General features: G+C 34.0%; 1 protein-coding gene across 1 annotated transcript in view; it reads left to right on the top strand.

Moving 5' to 3' along the window:
• Positions 1-23,266, top strand: part of DNAH8 (dynein, axonemal, heavy chain 8) — a 125,934-nt gene that overhangs the window by 75,292 nt on the left and 27,376 nt on the right. Inside the window, exons 52-71 of the mRNA XM_010006149.1 lie at positions 2-124; positions 1,727-1,940; positions 2,482-2,591; positions 3,146-3,309; positions 4,185-4,377; positions 4,805-4,927; positions 6,271-6,401; positions 6,765-6,918; positions 7,335-7,499; positions 8,067-8,293; positions 8,681-8,799; positions 12,645-12,748; positions 14,250-14,426; positions 15,838-16,005; positions 18,351-18,563; positions 18,790-18,927; positions 19,241-19,368; positions 20,039-20,210; positions 21,003-21,158; positions 22,053-22,208. Coding sequence (XP_010004451.1) covers positions 2-124; positions 1,727-1,940; positions 2,482-2,591; positions 3,146-3,309; positions 4,185-4,377; positions 4,805-4,927; positions 6,271-6,401; positions 6,765-6,918; positions 7,335-7,499; positions 8,067-8,293; positions 8,681-8,799; positions 12,645-12,748; positions 14,250-14,426; positions 15,838-16,005; positions 18,351-18,563; positions 18,790-18,927; positions 19,241-19,368; positions 20,039-20,210; positions 21,003-21,158; positions 22,053-22,208 — 3,135 coding nt within the window. The remainder of the gene's footprint in view (position 1; positions 125-1,726; positions 1,941-2,481; positions 2,592-3,145; positions 3,310-4,184; positions 4,378-4,804; positions 4,928-6,270; positions 6,402-6,764; positions 6,919-7,334; positions 7,500-8,066; positions 8,294-8,680; positions 8,800-12,644; positions 12,749-14,249; positions 14,427-15,837; positions 16,006-18,350; positions 18,564-18,789; positions 18,928-19,240; positions 19,369-20,038; positions 20,211-21,002; positions 21,159-22,052; positions 22,209-23,266) is intronic.

The following is a 23,266-nucleotide window of genomic DNA, read 5'->3' as shown; positions in this document are numbered from 1 at the left end:
GAGGGCAATAGAGAGCTTTGTGGACAAACGTGTTGGAAGCACGTACGGACCTCCTGGAGGCAGAAAAATGACAATTTTTATTGATGATATCAATATGCCAGTTATCAATGAATGGGGAGATCAGGTAAGCTGTTTTTTTTAGCAAATGTGACTTATTCTCAAATTGTTGCACTTCTTATGTTGTGTTTTTTTTTTTTAACATACATGGGAACAAGTGAACTTCCTCAGTATTTAATAAAGTATTGGATTTGCTTTCTAATTATGGTGCATTGATGAAGAAAAATGGAGCAAATTAGGTTTACTGAAGTGACGTGTAGTATAATGGTGTTATATCTTACATTATCTCCATTTTCTCATATTTTTTAAACCAAATAAAGCATCACTGTACTGTAATAATAATTTCAAGATTGGCAGTAATTTGGGAGCAACAGTAACCAAACTTTCTCCAAAATGAAAATGATGCCTTGGAGAAAGCAATGAAGGCTGCGTCCAAGGATAGCCAGGATGCTAGGTCTTCTGGAATGCCTGTTCTAAGATAAAGATTGAGTATGTTTACCATGATTTTTTTTTTTATTGCTCAGACTAAACAGCAAATGAGAAACCTGGGGCCTCTGTGCAGTTTTGAATGCTCAGGCTCTCTGACTTCTGTGAAGATCACAGTTTGGATTAAGGCTGCTCATGGCATTGAGCTGGTTTGTTAACAGTGTGGGTAGTAGGTCTGGTTGTGAGAACAGGCTTGGACACATGTTTCAGTGGCAGTATGGATATAAGTGAGTCTATGTAGACTAAATACTTCCTCCAATTCAGAAATCTGGCTTTTTGTCAGAATGGAGGTCAAGCATGTGTTTTTAGTGTCTGTGAAGAGGGAACCTGGCTTTCTCCTTAAACACCAGTATATCTCAGTTCTTCGGGTTGTATCTTTTGCTCTCGCTTAAGAGAATTTTAATTTCTTTTAAAAGTTGAAACTAATATTGAATAGCCCACAAGACTCTGCTGCTTGATCATAATGTAGAACAGAAGTTGATGTGTTTGAGGCAAAGCCCTCACAGGCCCAGGCAGTGTTGAATAATTGGAAGGATCACCATTATGGAAGGACCTCCAGTACATCTTTCATCAGGGCCCTAAGACATTGCTGAATTATGGGTTTGTCATCAAGTGCCTTCTTGCCTACCAAATGGCTTTGTTGGAGTTTGTGAGCACATAAATCTTGCTGAATATCGCTGGAGAAGTTTCTGTGGGGGCAAACTGCTGCCTCCTGTCCCATACAGGTGCTGTAGAGTGGAATGTGGAGTGCATAACATTTTCAGAATAAACAGCATCCCATTTCAAAAAACACTTAGCTGCTTTGCTTCAAAGGAGGCCCAAGGGAGAATTCACAAGCATAGTTTGAACATCTGGGGCTGCATATCCAGCAGCAAAATATGAAATAAACCAATTTTATTTCTAGTTTGTCAACTTAAGTTTCTTTAGTTATAAGGAATACAAACACATTTTGTTGATATTATATGGTAATACAGCTCTGAAAGAATTTTCCTGCTGTTTGAAATTATGTAAACCAAGATGTCCTGTATGACTAAGGAAGTCAGTTTAGTCTGGGTTTATATTAAAGTGGAAACCACTCTCTAGAAATTAGAAGTAGAATTGCAAGAAGAAATAAAATTATCAAGATATATTTTTTCTTTACCCTTTAGACTTTCTAATTTATACAAGTTATATAAAATTGCAGGTAACAAATGAAATTGTTCGTCAAATGATGGAAATGAAAGGAATGTACAGCTTGGATAAACCTGGAGACTTCACTACAATTGTAGATGTACAGTTAATAGCAGCAATGATACATCCTGGAGGAGGACGTAATGATATTCCCCAGCGTTTAAAAAGGCAGTTTTCTGTATTCAATTGCACATTGCCATCCAATGCATCCATAGACAAAATTTTTGGTACTTCTTTCTCTTCTTTTAGTATAAGTTGTTGTGGTTTTTTTCATAATTGACTTAAAAATGTATAAAAGTATGTTCTCCTTTTCATTTTTGTCATGCAAATTCACAATACTTCCAGGGAAAAAACTAAAGTTACACCGAAAATAGTGCTGTGGAGGGCAAAGTAACCCTTTTCAATGCTTGTCTTTCTAATTTTGGACAAGAAAAATAAATAATAAGAAAATGATGTCATTTTCTGGAAAAATACGAGCACTACTATAGTGATTACCATTCCACATCTGTACTGTGTGAAATGTCCTCTGTGGCTGAAGTTCTCAATTCTGTTAGCTTTATCAATGCATTATACGGTTAAAAGCCAGTAGTTACTGACAGTTGTTTCTACACCTGGTCAGGAAAGCCATGGACAAGAGAGGGACAAAATTATTTCATCTATAACTTAAAAGCAAAGTAAAGTTTTAAATGAGTACTTACATATCTTGTTCACTACCTACCTTATTGTATCCTACAACTTGAGATTTTATATTGAGTTTTTACTTTTCAGGTGTTATTGGCTGTGGATACTTTCATTCATGTAGAGATTTCAGCCCTGAAGTATGTGATATGGTGAAAAAATTGATCCCCACAGGCAGAATATTGTGGCAATGGACAAAGGTAGAAATCACTGAGAAAGTTTTGTCATCATCAGTCTGAACAGAGTACTTAGTGTAAATTAGGCACATATTCCTTAAGAGCATATGTATAAGAACAAAAAAATAACAGAAGACAGATGGCCTAAGAAAGTTTTGGGCATACAATCTGGAAAAAACAGATTTCAGTATACAAGACAGGTGAATGAAAATATCAGTCCATTCATTCCTATAGCTTTATGCATGTCACCCAAAGCTGTAATCACTGTAGCTAAGGAACAAGAAATTGAATTATTTAAAAGTTATAGGTTCTATCTTATAAAGCCCACAACAACATATAGTATAATTACATGTTATAAGAGTTGGGGTTTCACATTTGCCGCTAGATTCTGCTTCCAAATAAATGAGATATTTTGGATGACTTCTTAGAAAGAGTTTGGCCATGGTGTTACGTATAAAAAAATAGCTTTTTTATTTTCATATCTTATATGTATTATTAATTTAAAAATTGCAAGTTGTATTATTCTTGATTCCTTCGAAATGTTACGAATTTTGATTATTAACAATATTTTTCTTTAGACAAAGATGCTGCCTACACCATCTAAATTCCACTATATCTTCAACCTTCGAGACCTTTCTAGAATTTGGCAAGGAATGTTAACTATAAAGGCAGAAGAATGCATCAACAGCTCTGTCCTTCTAAAACTTTTTAAACATGAATGTAGCAGAGTAATTTCTGACAGGTATAATAACTATAGCATTTTAGATTTAGTAGGTTTATCTGTTCACTTCAATTATGCTCATACTTCTATAAAACTTAATATGTTAAATGTTATTAGGCAATGTTTTTTCTTATTTTATGTCCAGCTTCCAGTCCGCATTGGGGCATTATCCTAACAGATGTCATGCTACTTATGGATAGATTAGAGCAGTAACTGGATGGAGAGTTTATGCATATTCTACATTTTAACCTACATTGTTTTTCACTTACCTTGGGCTACACTCAGCCAGTTCCTCTGTAAAAAAGGAGGATTGTACTGTATCTTAAATTTATACACAGAGAATAATTTATATTATTACTGTTTTGATCTCCTTATAGAAATAAGCAACACATGCCTATGATTAAATAATGGCCCATCTCCTCTAAATCTCCTTCAAAATATTCATAAAACAAATACAGATACAGTTATGAGATGTATGTGTTAAATATCCAGTAATATTTTTGTGTTTAGCTACTCCTTATCTGACTGCAGTTTCATAGGCAGTACTATAATACTATAAATAACTATTCTACTGTAGATTGAAATATAAGGGTCACTTAGCAATGATTATTTGGGAAATCATTCAGCCTTTTTGACTGAGAAATTAAGTAATCTGTCATTGACTATTTGTGGGTTAAAGTTGGAAAGTCAATTTGGTTTCTGATGTTCTATGTGATTGACTGTTACACTTCAGAGAACAGAAATTTCATTTCTGTGAATATTACCTAATTGATTTCTGTGACTATTGCCTAATATATATTTTCTTTGAAATATTACAAGCTTTTTTAGTATTTAATTATCTGTTTTTCTCCCTGTATGTGTAGAAATTTATTTTTTTTAAATAACCTGTTTTTTAGATTTATTACTCCTGAAGATACAGCCTGGTTTGAGGAAACTATTATTAAAGCAATTGAGGAATATGTGGATACAGGCTTAACAGAAGTTCTTCAAGGTGAACAATATTTTGTAGACTTTTTACGGGACATGCCTGAACCAACTGGTGATGAACCAGAAGATTTTGTATTTGAACCACCAAAAGTTTATGAGGAGGTATTTAATTTTACACCTAAAATACTAGGCACTGAAGTTTTCCTTTAATTATTAAGTATACAAAATCCTTAAAGTTTTATTAGTTATTATAGAAAGTTTTGTTAAATACCACAATTTTTGTGAACATATATCTAGATTTTTCTTGTTGGTATTCAGTAAGTCATTTTAGTGATTTTAAGTTAATGGTGCCATATAAATGTAGTTTATTAATGTCTATTCTCCTTGCTCCTTTCTTCTCACCATTAGCAGAAAATTTCAGCTTTAAACCCAACTAGAATTACTGCAGTGAATTAACAAGATAATCTCATTACTTGTGACCAATACATGAACTCAAGTTTGTGAAAAAATGTCTGTGCAGTTTTATATTCTGAAGGGCTACTCTATGATTCTTACAGAATTATGTATTTATCTATTTATTTATTTTCAGATTCCAAGCTTTGAATTTCTTTGTGAAAAGTTGCAAATGTATCAGAGACAGTACAATGAATATATTAGGGGATCATTTATGGATTTGGTGTTTTTTAAGGATGCAATGACACATCTTGTAAAGGTTTGGAAAATGTTACTTTTTTTATTAGTTAAACTGTTGTAGCGGTGTTTCTGATTGGGGTGAGCTATGATTAGAGAGCACGTTCTGAAAGCCTACTCTTATCCCCAAACTTGCTTGCTATCTTTGCTGGTAATTTTCAAGAACTAGGAAATAGCTACAGTAATTTTACCTGTTTTCATATTTTTTTATTGTCTTACTTTATACATTTGTTTAAGCTTCTGTGTATTCAGAGATATTAAGATTTTCCTCAGTAGGAAAGGTGCAGTCATAAGGAGGCACGGTTCTATCTTGTATAGAGAATGATGTGTAACCAGTAAGAATTCAGAGAACACTTCAAAAGTGTATGTCCCTGACAAATGACTAAAACAATGTCAGGTAGAATCTAATTGGATGAAAGATGTGAAAATAAATATAAATTAGGGCTGCAGTAGAATCAGTTATAGGGTAGAGGAAAGTGTCACTTTACAGTTAGTTGAACCTCTACTCAGAAAGGACAATATAAGGAAAGAATTAATCCTAAGTCAGAATCTAGCTCACTGGGAAAAAAAAAAAAAAGCACTGCATTGAAGCAGAAGAAAATAATTTAATTTTAAAATACAGTTCATGTGATGATAGGTGAATTTTCAAAGACCCTGGAAATCTCTGATACTCCATTTCCATTGGCAAGTTTTGACCAGAATATCCAGAATATATGGTTACATGGCAGAAAGGAGCCCTGCTGTCTTACATGAGAAGTAAAGCAAAGTGTAGCATCTAAAAATAATAATGCACTATCATATAATAAACCCAAGAAAGATGTGATGTATATACAGGAGATGTGTGTAAAAGTAATAAAATAGTACATTTTAAATCTAGCTTTTCTGTCTGGGAGGCTTGTTAAGAAAACTATCTAAAAGGAAATGCAGAAGGTAAATAAAATAGAAGATGACACTAAATGATAGTTTAAATGTGTCCAGGTCTTTCAGACTTAAAATTAGGAATCTAGAATGTTTATTCTTCTTGCTAAAGATTCTCATTGATATTTTTAAACACATTCGAGGTGATACCTTCAACATAAAATGAAGCTTAAAATCTATCCCTTTCTGTGTTTAAGTTCTATGTGTAACTAATTATAACCATCCTATATTTGTACATGCAGCTTTTTCATTAGCTATGCAAAATTCCTAAAGAATGTAGAAGTGCTCTTTTGAGAGAAAAAAACTTCTGGACATATCCTTTTAATATTTTTTTTTTTTTTTTACTCTAGTAAACAAAGTTTTGAGTATAACATATTTTTAAAATATTAGTCATTAACATTTAAATTTAAATTTATTAATGATCTTTGCTTCTATATGTCTCTATAGATTTCCCGGATAATTCGGACATCATATGGAAATGCTTTACTTGTAGGAGTTGGTGGTTCTGGAAAACAGAGTCTTTCAAGGTTGGCCTCCTTTATTGCTGGCTATAAAATATTTCAGATCACTTTAACCAGGTAAGAAATTTCTTATATATAAATCCAGTTTATGATATTGCTTTCATTTTACACAGTCATAAACTTATGTTTTTTACAACCTTTTTTTGGTGGTTGTTGATTTTGTTGGGTTTTTTGGTTGTTTTTGTTTTCCATTTTGTAACTGTTTTAAAATGTGGGACACAATAAATTCTTATCTGGTTTGTATACAACATAGGATTAAGTTTGAGCTCAAAAAGCTGGACCATGTGTTAGCTATTCCTGAGCCAAAATGTGTGTGTTTACAGGGAATGTTTGCACTATCATTTATAAAGCACTGTAATTTGAAAATAGCTTTATCTAAGTTATTTTGAATTAACAAGTAATGTTTCTTCTGCCTCCTAGATCCTATAATGTAGGCAATCTGTCAGATGATTTAAAAGCATTGTATAGAACAGCTGGAGCAGAAGGACAAGGCATCACTTTTATTTTCACTGATAATGAAATAAAAGATGAGGCATTTTTGGAATATATTAATAATCTCTTGTCTTCAGGCGAGGTAAGAGGCCCAATGTGACAGGCAATGTACTTTAGAAGCAGAAAACTAAAGAATTTGTTCCCACTAGTTTATGTCTATTAATTTTTTTGTAAAAAAAATAATAAATAATAAAATCAATAATGATTAACTCAGAAATATCTCAAATTCTAAAATAAGGAGTGCTCTTCATTGGAAGTTCATCCATTTCAGTGTAAGTCAGGAAAATATAAGGAGCTATGGTGGGCAGTTCAGTAGCCTTTCTTAAATGAGGATTCACTGGCCAGTCAGGATCTCTATGAAGTCTAAATCAGGGACAAATTTCTTTTTTAAACTGTATATATGCAGAGAGATACAGATGTAAACATAAAAATATTTGTCAATCCTCTAATAATTACATCCATGAAATTTATTTTCTTATTCATTTTATTTTTGTAAAGATTTCTAATTTATTTGCTCGGGATGAATTGGATGAAATCACCCAAGCATTAATACCTGTGATGAAAAAGGAGATGCCTCGATGTCCTCCAACCTTTGATAATCTTTATGAGTATTTTTTAACTCGAGCAAAGAAGAACTTACATGTTATCCTCTGCTTTTCTCCAGTAAGTTTTTCCTTCATATCTATCTTCCTTACTTGCATTAGCAAATTATCATCCAAAGTGTGTCAGGGTTATTCAAGTTTTATATTTTTTAAGTAGATTTAAATATTTATAAAAAGACTGAAGTCTGTTTAGAATTGCTAAGATAATAAGAGTAGAGATGACAGAACTTAAAAGAAAATACTTTAAAATTAAATAATTTTTTTACATGTTAAAGTAATTTATATTTTTTCTTCCTGACATATTCTTTCATAATGCATACAATAAAATGTCTCTGTGAAATTCTTCTTTGTTATTTGAAAGGAAGAATTTAATGGAAACTTGAGTGAGTTAATAGAAATTTTCAAATATTAAGAAACATTTATTTGTCATTCTTTCTTTACATTTAATAAACTACTGAATGCTGGAAATTTAGCTAAATACATACATAAAAGAAAAACTGTGTGGGGTGTTCTAAGCAGAAGATTAGCAAGAAAAAAAAATAAGACTATTTAGTTTTTTTAATATGAATTAAATATTTTTATCAACCTATTAGGTATCATATTGTAAATTAACATCTACTCTCTTTAGGTTGGAGAAAAGTTCCGTGCACGATCTTTGAAATTTCCTGGTCTTATATCAGGGTGCACCATAGATTGGTTCAGCCGATGGCCCAGAGAAGCTCTTTTAGCTGTAGCCAGTTACTTTCTTTCGGAATACAATATGGTCTGCTCTCCATCAGTTAAAACACAAGTAGTGGAAGCCATGAGTCTCTTTCACGATTTAGTTTCAGAAAGCTGTGAGAATTATTTCCAAAGGTAATGTTTTATACAAATGCAATAGTTAATCCTGAAAGTATTACTACTGGTAGTGTGTTTTGAACTTTTGTTACATGAAACAGTAAGTGTCTTTTGAGGCTAACACAAAAATTAATCTCCTCTCTCAACATATGCAAAAGCTGTGAAAAGTAATTGCCATTATGTTGCAAATTCATTATCTTCATTTTAATTATTAAAGAATCTGTAACATTGCTTATATGGATTAAAACAATATAATTGGAAATAAGGGTTCATATTTTGAAGAAATTTTATTTTAAATTAATTTAAGACTTGATTTATATAATCTGGCTCATTTGAAGTAAGTAAATGGATGGACATGTAAAAATATATGTACTAAGTTGGTCTTGCCAATATGTTGTGTTTTAGGTTTCGAAGAAGAACTTATGTTACACCTAAATCCTATCTCTCTTTCATCAATGGCTACAAAGATGTTTATACTGAGAATTTACAGAATATTAATGAACAAGCTGAACGTATGAACATCGGTAAGCAAGAGGGATAAAAGTAAATTTCAGACTTTTTTCAGTGACCACTTAAAATCAGTTCTTCTGGATCACTGTGCAAAACTGGTAGCATAGGAGGACCGTTTCCAAGCAGTTCAGCTATCACCAGCTCACAACAATTCTCCCCCAAAAAATGCCTTAAAGAAGCTGCCAGCTTAGTGATTCATCTCAGAGTTAAACTAATATTTCCAATTTATTGTTCCTAATCAAAAGTAGAACCTGGAAATGGCCAAAGAGAGTGTCTGGTTCACCACTGCAGAGAGAGGAAGCTCTAAACACATTTGTTAATTTACTTCTGGACTTCTTTTAATGAAAATTCTGGCTATACAATCTAAGTGCTTCACAGTTGATTTATTTCAGATTTCTTCTGTAGAGTAAGTAGCTGTCGCTTACGGTAATTTTATAACTATGGTTCTGAAATACAGGAAATTGTGATTGAAATATTCTTCTAATTTTGGGTATCTCTTTGAAATTGCCTAATTATTTTGCTTTAGATTAGTATCTAATGGATTCAGAATACGTTGCTGGTTTTCCGTTTTCTCCAGTTTACATCTAGAAATGCTTTTGTAAATCTGCCAGGGCAACTAACAGCTTAGGAAACTTGGTTTTTATGGGAAAAGAAGCTGTCTATCAGTCTAAGAGAATAGATAATTCTACATGATAAGATTTTTCATACAAAGGTAAAAGTAGGTAGCATTTAGACAATTTTTAACAATGCAACTGATACACTTCACATAAAGAATAGAATAAGAATGTGTAGATGTTTGTTTTATTCACAATCTGCTGAATTAGAATGGACTGTAGAATAGTAAGTGATACTCAATATTTTCACATTATGGAAATTTTCCTTTATGGATCTGTTGCCATTTCTAGAAATCTGAACTGATGATAAGTCCTGCTTGAGAGATGAGGTTAGAGTCTGAGAAGCTTAATGATTTTGGGGGGTGGGGATGGGATGTGGTGTGTGTTCTTTCTCCAGTACTTCTATTTTTAAAAATAATTAGGAAGAAGCAACTTAAGTAGCTTCAGCACTGCTAAGAAAATGCCATGGGTAGGTTTTCCTAGCCTCTGACTTGATCTTGTTGCTAATTCCTTACATGGTCTTCTAAACTAAGTGATCATGTACCGATGACCATGTTCTGGTACATCTTCTACTGCAGGATCTTTACATCTCTGATGCTCAGAAAGTCATGGCTGTCAGTTTGTGAGCAATACTCATGCCAATAAGAAAATATTCTCAATAGTTTCACTTGTATAGAGAAGGTATACTACAAAATAACAAAAATATTGGTCGTCCCTGACTCCAAATGTGCTCCACTGTTTGCTGCATCCTAAGGAACTTTCTTAATAAATTTGTTATAATTACTTAACTACTGCCTCACACATCCATTCCTTAGTCTTTTGTCATTTAATGTAAAAAAGATGTAGAAGGTTAAAATAATTAACAGAATTTAAATCTTATATTATCAAACTCAGCTGAGATAACATTGCTCTTTTCATCTCCTTGTTGAAATGGTTTCTCTATATGTAATAATGTCTGCATCAATTCAAGATGCTTGTAAAACAGCAAAAAAATAAGAAAGTAAGAAATATGTCAGTACTGATTTCTAGAAATGTCTCTGGCTCAAGCACACTAAAAATATACCTGTCTACACTACTACATGTCTACACTCCTCTATGTGAGGAACATATTTTGGAAGATAGAAGTAATATCTTTTGTCACTTCGGATGAAAACTCTTGTAAGAGAGATGAGGGGAAAACTGAGATCCAATGACAATTAGAATTATTTCTGAATGGTTAACATTTTGTGTCTTCTTTCAGAATCTATTTGGGGAATCCCTTATAGAGCACCATACATGTGGATAATGTCTTTTCATGTAGAACTGTGGTTCTGCAGGAAGTCTTCTGTTTAGCTTTGACAAAGTGAGCATGTTATCCATTTGACCAACTTGTTGCTAGATCTCCTGCCAATTAAAACTGACAGAAATTACATCCTTGAGGTGCTAAGAGTACTGTGGTTTATTATTTTATAAAGATTTTTGTAATTTTTCTATATGCTCTAGTTTTCTGCAGCCATTATTCAGACAAGTGCAAAATACATGGACAAGGGTAAAGATTACTTTTATTCTTTCCATGGAATCAAAATACATGGTGCCTTTTTAACTTGCTTTAGATAAGTTGCAGCTGTTATCCATAGGGTTCTTACATTGAGTTCTACTTATCCCTTTGAAAAATACTCTTCCTGTTTCTGTTGCCTACATCAGGCATTTTATATGAAAAGCACTAAAAAAAGCCCGTACAGTTGTAATGTTTCTTGTGATTGGAAGTATGCAGGGGACTTGAGATAGCTATAAAGGTTTCTCGTTTATAACAGAATTCTTCAGTTCTTTTTGTTTTATGTATTCCAATGCTATGTTAACCTTTCTTCTCACTCTAGGATTTTAGCAGGGAAAGCTAACACAACAACAGGAATCACTTTCCCTTTCATAGCTTCTCTCAGAAGTACACTAAAATAACAACCATTTTGGATATTGGTGTCAGAGGAGTGGAAGGTGGGGGTAGAAAGCTAGTGTGTACAGACCTCTATCACTCAGTTATTTTAGGAAGTGGATTATATCTGGAAAAAGAAACATTCTAAAACATCTCTCTTGTTTCCCAGTCAGCATCTTTCAGGGAATATACCTTTGAACTTCCTTTTTTTGGGAGTGGCAAAATAACCTGTCTTTTGGCAAGGAATAACAAGAGCCTTTAAAATGACAGTAGCCTGATCATGAGACAGCTGTTTCCAAAGAACAAGACATGTGCTAGGAGAGAATGCTTATCTGTGTGAAATGTGGGAAAAGTGGAGACACATCGGAGAAATCTAGTACATTAAATGAGTAACTGAAAGTGTGCTCTGACTCTAGCCCTTCAGGAGAGAGTGAGATAGAGGGAATGCTTCCACATAAGTGATAAGACTTCAAGATTCAATGACGGACAGGAGAGGCTAAAGAGTCTTCAGCATTCAATGTGGAGCTCAGGAGTAGTCAAAGATCTGTGCTCAAATCTATGAGCAAGAGAGGAGAGAAGAAAAGAGTGCATGGATGCATGGGAATGACTGGATAATTATAGAGGGAGCAAACTAACTTCTTTCTGGGCAGCTGTTAGTGTAAGGATGAATGGTTTCTATGTATGGGACTGGCCCTAAGCCAAGTAGGTGCAGAGGCTTTCTTGTGCCTTTTTGCACTGTCTTTCAGCTGGGTCAAAAGAAAGTAAACTCAATTTATGCAGGAGCTCAAGGTTGTAATTTTGCTGTGACCTGTGAGTCTACTTTTTGTGGCTCCACTTCCTTCTACTTTTCTCTATAACAAGCTCCCTATTGGAAGGCAGTAATGGATCATAATATTTATGTAATTTCCTCATGCAGTGATACAAATGGAGTATCAGTCTAATTTTCTGATCACCCTGTGACTTTATGACACAACATATCCTTGACATTTTTTATATTTTTTTTTAAGAACTCAATATAATGACCATTAGGATATATTATATTGCAGGTAATACTTCAGCTATACTCTTTAGGTACTGTTCACAGCTATAACAAACTATAACTAAGAAGAATGGATTTATTTTTTGAAGAATCAAGCTTTTTTATAATAATTTTGCACCTAGTGTATTTATATGAAAAGTGAGTAGTAAGCACAATCATGATACACTGCTTAAACCCACTTTCTCTCCTTTACACAGATTTTAATGAGAATACAAGGTACAATCTAGAGCTAGATTGAATTACCTAACTAGGAAAAGATAGTTTCCATTTTTCTGAAGTTTATCTTTTACTCAATAGGTCTGGCTAAGCTGTTGGAGGCCAGTGAATCTGTTGCTCAACTTTCTAAAGACTTGGCCATTAAGGAGAAAGAACTGGCTGTGGCATCTGCTAAGGCAGACAAAGTAAGTACTTGAGTGTTACATAACAAAAGCAACAGATAGCACCAGGATATATAGTGAAATAAAGTATTATTGTAGAATTTTCTCATAATTTGTACAGGCCAAAAAGTGTGCATGGTGGTCTAAATTGAGGTTTCACTCATTCATTTGCTTCTGAATGTGAGGTATTTTAAGACTGCAATAGAGGTTAAGTGCCTGTCTTCTGCCATTTCTCACCCTTATCTGTACTTACTTGCAGATCAGAAGTTAACAGTTGCTAACGGGACTTTACTATTTTAAAATCCCTTAGGAAAAAGTTAATCACAGTTCAGCTTCATATTTTGACTTTTATATGAACAAAGTGTCTATGTGTTCGTGAGACTGGTGGTCTGGTAGAAATCTAGTTTCCAAAATTACTCTCTGGAAAGGTATATTAGGGAATGTACTAATATAGGTATTCTGTTTTGTGAAAGATGATAGAGCAGTTTGGATTGGAAGGAACCTTTAAAGGTCATCTCGTCCAACTCCCTGCAAGGAGCAGGAGCATCTTCAGCTAGATGAGGTTGCTCAAAGCCCTGTCAACCTGACCTTGAATGTTTCCAGGGATCCCAGAATGTTTCCATCTACCACTTCTCCAGGCAGCCTGTTCCAGTGTTTTTCAACACTCATTTAAAATTTTTCCTTGCTTTAATCTAATCTAAGTCTACTCTCTCTGAGTTTAAAACCATTACCCCCTGTTCTATCTCAATAGGCCCTGCTAAAAGGCACCAAAAGATATAATATCAATGCTGTGATTGTGCATATTTATATAACAATTTTGTCCACTGATGGCTAAGGGACTACAAGCATTCTTCAAGGCCTTTAATCTCCTAAGAGATAAAATTATGACAGAAAGGGATGAAATTATATTTCTCACATTTCAGGAGTATGACAGATAGGCTGGTAGAGTTAGCTTTGTTTAATATTTATATTTTGATTTTTAAATAGCTCTATGGCAGTCATTCACGTAGCCATTTCAGTGTTAGCTTTTTCAACAGGGCACTACTTATGAAACATAAGAAGTAGAAGATGTTTGGACAGATAATAAAAGAATAAATATTTATTGAAACTATGTATAATATTTTTCTTTTTTTTTTCTCTAATTCTATTTATATCTGAAGAATTGTAATTTTAAAAAACATATACTTATTGTATTGAAAAAATATAGGTTCAAATAGGATGAAAATCCACCATAGGATGAACTGGCTTAAAAAGCCACTATAAAGGTCTTCTATCCAATACAGAAATAATTAATTTTTTACTCTCCAACTCCTGCTGAGAGACTTGTATGATATTTCTTTGTGAGGATTCTGTAAATGATATTAATTTTAATTCCATAATTATATAATGCCACGTATAGTTACGGGTAGCTTTATATTTTTCTGTGTAATAGCCTTTATGTACCTGTTTTCTCTGTGTCTGAGGACTTAGTAATTTGTTCCACCTTTTTGATTTATTAAGTTTATGTGTTTAATATCTATTCTAGGTACTAGCGGAAGTCACAGTAAGTGCTGAAGCTGCATCTAAAGTAAAAAACGAAGTCCAGGGTGTGAAAGACAAAGCACAAAAAATCGTGGATGAAATTGATGTAGAAAAAATGAAAGCAGAGAGAAAACTGGAGGCAGCTAAACCAGCATTAGAAGAAGCAGAAGCTGCATTGAATGTGAATAAAATTCTTACCTTTTTGATTAGTTTAATACTATTTGGGTCACCTGTGAAAGGAAGGCTAGAGCCACCAACATACAGTTGTCACTTGGTTTTGACTTGCTGTCACCAGCTCTTCATAGTTAGAGGTCATGTCTTGGATGAAGCTCATATTTTGTCTCACATAGAGTTTATTTTATAGCATTATTTTTCTGCTTGTATCCTAATATTTTATCATGATGAAGGTATAAATCTTTCCAAAAGTTTTATGAGCCTTTAGAATATCTGTTATCTGAACTGAAGGGAATACTTCTTATGCTAAATTAATGTTTTTTCTTCATGCTTAACTAACTAATGGTATCCTTTTTTTTAAGTGGAATAAAAGGCTGTCTCTTCCTTCACAAAAAACAAAACAAAACAAACAAACAAACAACAACAACAACAACAACAAACATACAAAAAAATGAACCAAAACAAAAGACCCCACAAAAAAGCCCAAACCAAAACAAAAAAAAGGTTTACTTTGGAGAGAAATGGGAAACAAAGGGGATTCAGGGCAATCAGAATCAGAAATTTGGAGGCATTGCCATGCTACAATTAAAAAGTAAAAAACTCTGGAATCAGAAATCACTGAAATATTTTAAGACATTCAGTTCCAGTAATCAGAATTTATGTGGCAAAAAATGAACGAACAAACAAAAAGAACTACATGGAAGAATCTAGAAGAGGAGCAGTTTGCTCTTACACTGACCTCTAAATGAGTTAAATGAACCTTCCAAAAATGGTCACAAAAATAACATATATAATGTGTAGACTCATACATTATCCTGTGGTTTCTATAATTTGTCTGTAACTACTCCTTCCAAACAGGTAGTTTTGTAGGCAAAAATTAGTGTTTGCTTTGAAGTTTGCAAAAATTTATTATTTTTCTGTTAGTCATTGAACATAGCAAAGTGTTAGTGATGCTACTAGAAAATGAAGTAAAAAAACCTAGTATTTCATACCTATAACTTTAAAACCAACAAACCCAACTAAATCAATCTCAGAATAAATTACACTTAACCCTTAAAAGTAAAAAATACCATTTTACCAAGAAAACTGCTTTTAATTAAGTCTTATGCAATTTTACAATATGCTTTTCTTCAGTCATGTAGAATTAAAAGTTAATGTTACTGTTCCTTGTATTTCACTTTTGAGTGTTGTCTTTAGCATTGGGAAAATAGTCTTGTCTAATATATATTCATTAAAATTATTACAGTTTCACAAAACTATGAAATTTATTAAAGTAAATCAAATTACTCACCTTTTTATGTACTTAGTCCAAACTTGACTGAGAGAAAAGTATGATAAGCAAACAATAAAATAAAAATATTGAATAGGAAAATAGAATGGTAATGATGCATGATTCTTTAACATTTCTCTTCAAACAGACTATCAAACCAGTGGATATTGCTACTGTTAGAAAACTTGCAAAACCTCCACACCTAATTATGAGGATCATGGACTGTTGTCTGGTACTATTGCAAAAGAAACTAGATCCAGTTGTCCTGGATCCAGAAAAGAATTGCGCTAAGCCATCATGGGGAGAATCATTAAAAGTAAGTAGAGTTTACAGCATTTCATAGATATCAGAAATAGCAACTTGCATATCAGAGAACTTTTGATGTTGTTTACTCAAAACATGGCAGGATTTTTTAAAAACACAAACATATGGTTTTAAGATAGGCTTAGTATATAAGTAATGTCTTCTCCTGCTAGTCTTTAAATTCTGCTGTTCTCTATTACTGCATTAATTTGCCAATATGATTACCTTAGGGTTTTTTTTCATACAAATAAAGACATTTTTTTAATATGAGTAGAGCACTTGCTTTGCCATGAATTAATAAATAATCAAAACTTTATTTACCACCAACATAATGGAATGCAATAAGCAGTTACTCTATGAGTTGCCTTTGACATGCTGAACATTTGTTAGAAAAAACAATTACTTCCCTTTTCAGAAGAATTTAGGTCACATTGTATGATCAGACATAGGCATTTTTCTGCATTCTGTAGATATCTTAAAAATGTATCTCTGAGGGTTTATCTTGGACCATTTTTATTATTTTTTTTTAATGAAATGCTGCTTCCTAAATGCTTTTTAATTTCCAACGTGGGAGTATGGAAGATGGAAAGATCATCTAAAGAACCTGAAAGTGCACTAGTCCATGGGCTCTGGTGAGATCCATCCATGGCTCCTGAGGGAACTGGTGGATGAAGTTGAAAAGCTACTTTCCATGTATTTCCATGAAAAGTTATGGTAATCTAGTGAAGTTCTCACTGACTGGAAAAGGGGAAACATGGCTCCCATTTTCAAAAAGGGAAAAAAGGAAGAGGATGGGTGATTGGCTAGATGGTTACACTCAAAGAGTTGTGGTCAATGCCTCACTGTACAAGTAGAGATGAGTGACAAGTGGCATTCTGCTAGGATCAGTGCTGTTTGCTGATGACACCAAGCTGTGTGGTGTGGTCAACATGCTGGAGAGAAGGGAAATCTTCCAGAATGACCTTGGCAGTCTTGAGAGGTGGACCCAGACCAACCTTATGAAACTCGAAATGGGCAAGTGTAAGGTCCTGCATCTGGGTCAAGGCAATCCCAAACATAATTACAGATTGGGCAGAGAATGGACTGAGAACACTGCCAAGGAGAAGGACTTGGAGCTGTTGGTTGAGAGGCTCAACAGGAGCTGGCAATGTGTGCTCGCAGCCCAGAAAGCCAACTGTGTCCTGGCCTGCATCAAAAGAAGTATAGCCAACTGGTCAAGGGAGGAGACTGAGGGGTGACCTCATCAATGTTTACAAATATGTAAGGGGTGAGTGTCAGGGGGACGGAGTTAGGCTTTTCTCGGTGATGACCAGTGATAGGACAAGGGGTAATGGGTGTAAATTGGAGCATAGGAAGTTCAAGGTGAATATCCGAAAAAATTTTTTTACTGTGAGAGTGACAGAGCACTGGAACAGACTGCCCAGGGAGGTTGTGGAGTCTCCCTCACTGGAGACATTCAAAACCCACCTGGATGAGTTCCTGTGTGATGTACTCTAGGTGACCCTGCTCTGGCAGGGGGGTTGGACTAGATGATCTCTCGAGGTCCCTTCCAGCCCCTAAGATTCTATGATTCTATGATTCTATGATTCTATGATTCTCCCGCTCTACTTCACTCTTGTGAGACCACACCTGGAGTATTGTGTCCAGTTCTAGGTTCCCCAACACAATAAGGGCATGAAGCTCTTGGATAGAGCCCAGAGGAGGGTCACAAAGATGATTTGAGGGCTGGGACACCTCTCCTATGAACATAGGCTGAGTGTTGAGGGTGTTCAACCTGGAGAGGAGAGGGCTCTGGAGAGATCTTATAGTGGTCTTCCAGTGCCTGAAGGGGCCTACAGGAAAGCTGGGGAGGGACTTTTTGCAAGGGCTTGTAGTGAAATAAGGGCATGAAGCTCTTGGATAGAGCCCAGAGGAGGGTCACAAAGATGATTTGAGGGCTGGGACACCTCTCCTATGAACATAGGCTGAGTGTTGAGGGTGTTCAACCTGGAGAGGAGAGGGCTCTGGAGAGATCTTATAGTGGTCTTCCAGTGCCTGAAGGGGCCTACAGGAAAGCTGGGGAGGGACTTTTTGCAAGGGCTTGTAGTGATAGGATGAGGGGAAATTGTTTTTACTGGGATAGAATAGATTTAGTTTAGATAATTATTATATCAATAACTTTAAAGACTATCTACTAGAGTGTAACTTTAAAATCATTGAAGGCATATGGGAGGAGTTACAACTCAATAGCACACTTACAATATTAGCTATGAATTACATCTGCTTATGGAAGAATTTTATGAACTTTTTTTGACTTACCTATGAAGAACCTTTGGAATGTGAAATAGCTTATAAATATCCTGTGTTGTTTGTTTGCAGCTTATGAGTGGCCCATTCTTGCAGAATCTGCAAAACTTTCCTAAAGATTCAATCAATGAAGAGACAGTAGAATTACTCCAGCCTTACTTTGACATGGAAGACTATACACTGGAGAGTGGTAAAAAGGTCTGTGGTAATGTGGCAGGACTGCTTTCTTGGACACAAGCTATGGCAACATTTTACAGTGTTAACAGAGAAGTCTTACCTCTTAAGGTAATAAATAATCTCTTGCTTTGGGTTTGCTTTCCATATCTGTTGTATATATATCTGCAGTATATATATGACATAGTTTTCAGATTTAATTTTGAAGTCTTTTTATAAGTATTAATAGAAAAGTTATTTTTTATGTGATATTGTCTTATGGTTACCAAGTAAGCAGACTTAAAATAATAAAAAGTGTGTTGTATTATAATTGTTTTAATTTTTCCTTTCCTTGCAGGCTAACTTGGCAAAACAGGAAGGATTCCTGAAAGTAGCTAATGCAGAATTAGCAAAGGCTCAAGAGGTATTAGACGAAAAGCAAGCTGAACTGGATAAAGTGCAGGCAAAGTTTGATGCAGCAATGAAGGAGAAAATGGTGAGACGAAAGTATTTTAGTATTATGAAAAATGCTTTCTTACTATACGGTTGTCATGCATTTAGGACCTGCTACCATGAATGACAAGGATAAGGTTCAGGTACCAAAAAATAAATAGATTGAAATCTATGTTCTCTAAAATTTCCTTATTTCTGTGATTAGGAACATTAGACAATAGAGTCATTTAGAGTTCTCAAGAATGAGTTTTAAATAATATAGCCATATTAATTATAAGAGGATGAAAAAAACATACAAAATAATGCATTAGATTTTTGCATTCTATTACTAAGTAGGATATTTTTTTCAATTTTAGGACTTACAAGATGATGCGGAAACCTGCAGAAGAAAGATGCAAGCTGCCTCTGCACTTATAGATGGACTGAGTGGAGAGAGAGTTAGATGGACAGAGAAAAGTAAAGAATTTAAAGCTCAGATTAACAGGTATTATATATATGAATAAAAGAAGGAGGCCTAGAGACTAGACAGTAACCCTTGTCCTATAGACTGTGTGTTGAAACATGTGGGATAGTTGGCCTTGTTCTGAGAAACCTGGAAACTTTTGAGTCCCTATTGTGTTGCCGTCCAAATGACCAAGCTGAGCAGCCTAGGTGACAGAGGTCCTAGCTGTCTAGAATACAGGAAACCTGTCAAAATGGTTGCTAAAGTTAAAGAGTCTGCAAGTTCAGACTCGGCTTCTGTGGAATGCTTCTATTTCCATGAATTTTTTTTGGGGGAAACGGCATTTTTTGTGAGGTCTGCTTATTCCAAGAGAATGAATTTTGTATATTTGGATAAATATTGTATTGCAGACATATTTTTAAGATATAAATCAATTTCTTGCTTCAGTTATGAAAGAAGGAATAGTTGTAATCAGGGCTTTGTTATGTTGTAGGGCTGAAGATAATGTTTTCATATGATACTACTCAAGTTTTGCCACAAAAATATTTTGGAAACACAAAGCAACTGTTTGTTTTGTTCTCAAAGAGCAACAGTTCTGTCACTAAATTGTCCTCAGAACAGAAATCTTCTTACATTTCAAAAGCTGGCTATTTAAACAAATGGAAATTGAAATTGTACATCACATTTTAACTATTATTTTGTTCCTTTCTAGGCTTGTGGGAGATGTACTGCTCTGCACAGGTTTTCTTTCATACTGTGGACCTTTTAATCAAAATTTCAGGATGCTTTTACTTAACGATTTATGGGAAGCAGAGATGAGAGCCCGTAATATCCCCTTTACTGAAAACCTGAACCTGACTTCTATGTTGGTAGATCCACCAACAGTAAGTTGTTGGTCCTTGGTGGTCTTAATGTAAATTTCAATTAATGTATTCTGTGCCCATTAGCCAGCATTATGCTTCCTTAGAATTATAACACCCAGTATTGCAGGGCACTGTAGTTCTGTGGTTTTCAAATGTTCTTGGCAATTTCCACTAAATGTCTGAGTACTGTTTAAATAGATAAACAAGCTTATATTATATAAAGAAGTGACATCTACAGTTAGATAATTGCCACTAAGATAGTGCACTTTCAAGTACCTTGTTTTGATAACCCATCACCACACCTATACATCACATATCTGCTAAAACAGTGGGTATGATTGTCAGTTTTTGCTTCTGCCAATAATATCTGGGTCTGGTTTCGGAAATAAATTTTCCATCAAGGAGAACATTTAAAAAAGAATGCATAAATTATTTTGATTAAATGTGAATTTATGATAAATTAAACAGAGGAAAATGCCAGAATCTTCAGTTTTTCTTCAGTAATAAGTCCCAAAAGCTCTCTTAGCCTGATTTTCTTTTAATTGATCCCAGTGTTTAATTTGTCTGTAAAGCTGCCTTTTGACGTTTTTACACAATTAAAATATATTTTTTATCATTCTATAGAATTTAAAACATCTATATATATAAAATCCTGGAAATATTTTTCCATCTACATTAATAATTTTTAATCAGATTCAGATATGCATCCCCTTTGGCTCACTGTCCCTATTATTTCTGGGAACAGTCATAACTGAAGGACAATTCTAGTGAGATTTTATTTCAAACTACTTTTGTTGTTGCTGTATTCTTCAGATTAGTGAGTGGAATCTTCAAGGACTTCCTGGAGATGATCTCTCAATTCAGAATGGTATAATTGTTACTAAGGCAACTAGATACCCTCTTTTGGTAGACCCCCAAACTCAAGGAAAAACATGGATTAAAAAGAAAGAAGAAGCAAATGAATTACAGGTGAAAAATATTTTAAAATAATAACGTGCTGTATTATATTCATTCAAACATTATTGCATTTGAGTCAGTGTAACCCTTACACACACATTTTTGAGAACTGCAACTTGTGTGGAGACTGACCATGATGTAGATGCATCAGCAAGGAACTTGACAAGAGCTGAAAATCCCATTCAAGGACTTGGAAAAAATCTTAGAGGAAGTTAATACTGGTATGAAATCTAGCAAGAAGAATTAAAGAGAAGGAGGTAGTCTTGTGTTTGACATTGGTGAACCCTATTGCCCTATACAGAGGGTAAAGTGGTGAAAAGTATAGCGAAAGAGTAGAATATGAAATTATAAAAATAAATTGAGCAATGATTAGTGTTGGCTTTATTTATTCAAGTTTTTTAATGATTTATGATATTTTTAACCCTATTTAATGACAATTAAAATATCTGATTTCATAATATTATCACAGCAATTAATCTGTTAGAGAGAATTCAGATTTCAAGAAATAATTTCTCAACATTTCAATGCTGAAATTATAAAATCTAGTCCTCAATGTAAAATAGAAAATTAAAAAGTTAGGTGTTTCTGATTTCAAAAATATACGTAACCTTGTGAATTCCCAGTAAGCTGTACTAGTTTTGCTTGCTACATTATTATTCTCATCACCAAGTTTTCCAGATTCCATTACAGTAAATCTTTGAATTCATCTTTTTATGGTACTTTTCATTTCATTTACAAGAAGTATTTCTGCATGAATTGCTGCATGGTCAACATTTATTACTTTCTTTAAAATGCAACTAACAAAAACAATGAAGAAAGGTTTTCATAGTTTGATCTGTGGTTTTCATGTAGGACTTTGAAAAAAATGTTTTTATCCTTATATCGATTTATAATTTACTCTTTGAGGTAACAAGTCTGAATGACAAGTATTTCCGCACACACCTAGAAGACAGTCTTTCACTGGGACGATCACTGATGATTGAAGATATAGGTGAAGAACTGGATCCAGTCCTTGATAATGTATTAGAAAAGAATTTCATGAAATCTGGTACTTCTTTGAAGGTTAGTAATGAAACAGAAGACCTGGAATAAGTGGTTAGCTTTGTGATGAATCGTATTTTACCCTTTCCTTCCAAACCTCTGCTGAATCAGGTAGACTTTTTATTCAATAGGGTGCTGTGAAGATCAAACTGAACTAATAAAATAAAGGAGACAGAGCCTCAGTTGAGTAATAAGTTCATGAGACTTAGCATTCAACTACTGAAGCTACTACTGAAGATTCCAAACTGGTACCAGTTATGTTTATCCTACTGAATGCTTACAATACTTTCTATTGATTTTCAAACACTTTCATTTTACACCCTTTAACAGAATTAATAGAATTTAAAATATCTCTCTTTTCTTAGCATGGAGTGCTGATCATAGCAACTGCACTATCTTTAATCTGGAATAGAACTGTTTTCTGATGGAACAAGCCAAAAAGCATGTTTAACTAATAATAAGTATATTCCCAACCTTGAAAAATCATTAGTCTTTCTGATTTTGTATCCCAACCTTGAAAAATCATTAGTCTTTCTGACTTTGAAACAAACTCCTTTCAAACATCCTGAAATAAAAGACTTTGCATGCTGTATATTTCCATATGTCTTTTTCACAAATAATCTTAATTAAATGACTGGGATATGGAAGAGATGGTAGACCAGATTTTTTTATGATAATGAATATAAAATTACTGCTATTTTTGTGAAGTAGTTTGACTTTGTCACAGGAAACAATATTCTTACAGTAATGGTTTGGTCCTACTCCTTCTTAAGCTAGGTATTTGAAGTGGCCTTGAAGGCTCATACTCATAAGTCAGTTTTCCATGTGCACATAGTGTTCAAGTTAGACCACCAAGTTAAAAATGCTGTGAAAAACTCTGAATAAACGTATAGTTTCTTTAGATAAATTATTTAAGATCCACTTAGTCTTAGTAAGGATAGTGTTTATTTCCAATAATTTGTGTGCTGCTGTTGGATCAAATAGATTTTTTTCCCTGAACACAAGAGAAAAATGGTCTCTCTAAAGGTTTCTACCATCTTCATTTGAGGTGTGACTAGAATCACAAAACCTAAACTGAA

The sequence above is a fragment of the Chaetura pelagica genome, unplaced genomic scaffold (genome assembly GCF_000747805.2).
Source record: "Chaetura pelagica isolate M959 unplaced genomic scaffold, ChaPel_1.0 scaffold271, whole genome shotgun sequence".
Taxonomy (NCBI): Eukaryota; Metazoa; Chordata; class Aves; order Apodiformes; family Apodidae; genus Chaetura; species Chaetura pelagica.
Note: the sequence above shows the minus strand (reverse complement) of the source record. Positions and strands in the feature narration are given on the sequence as shown.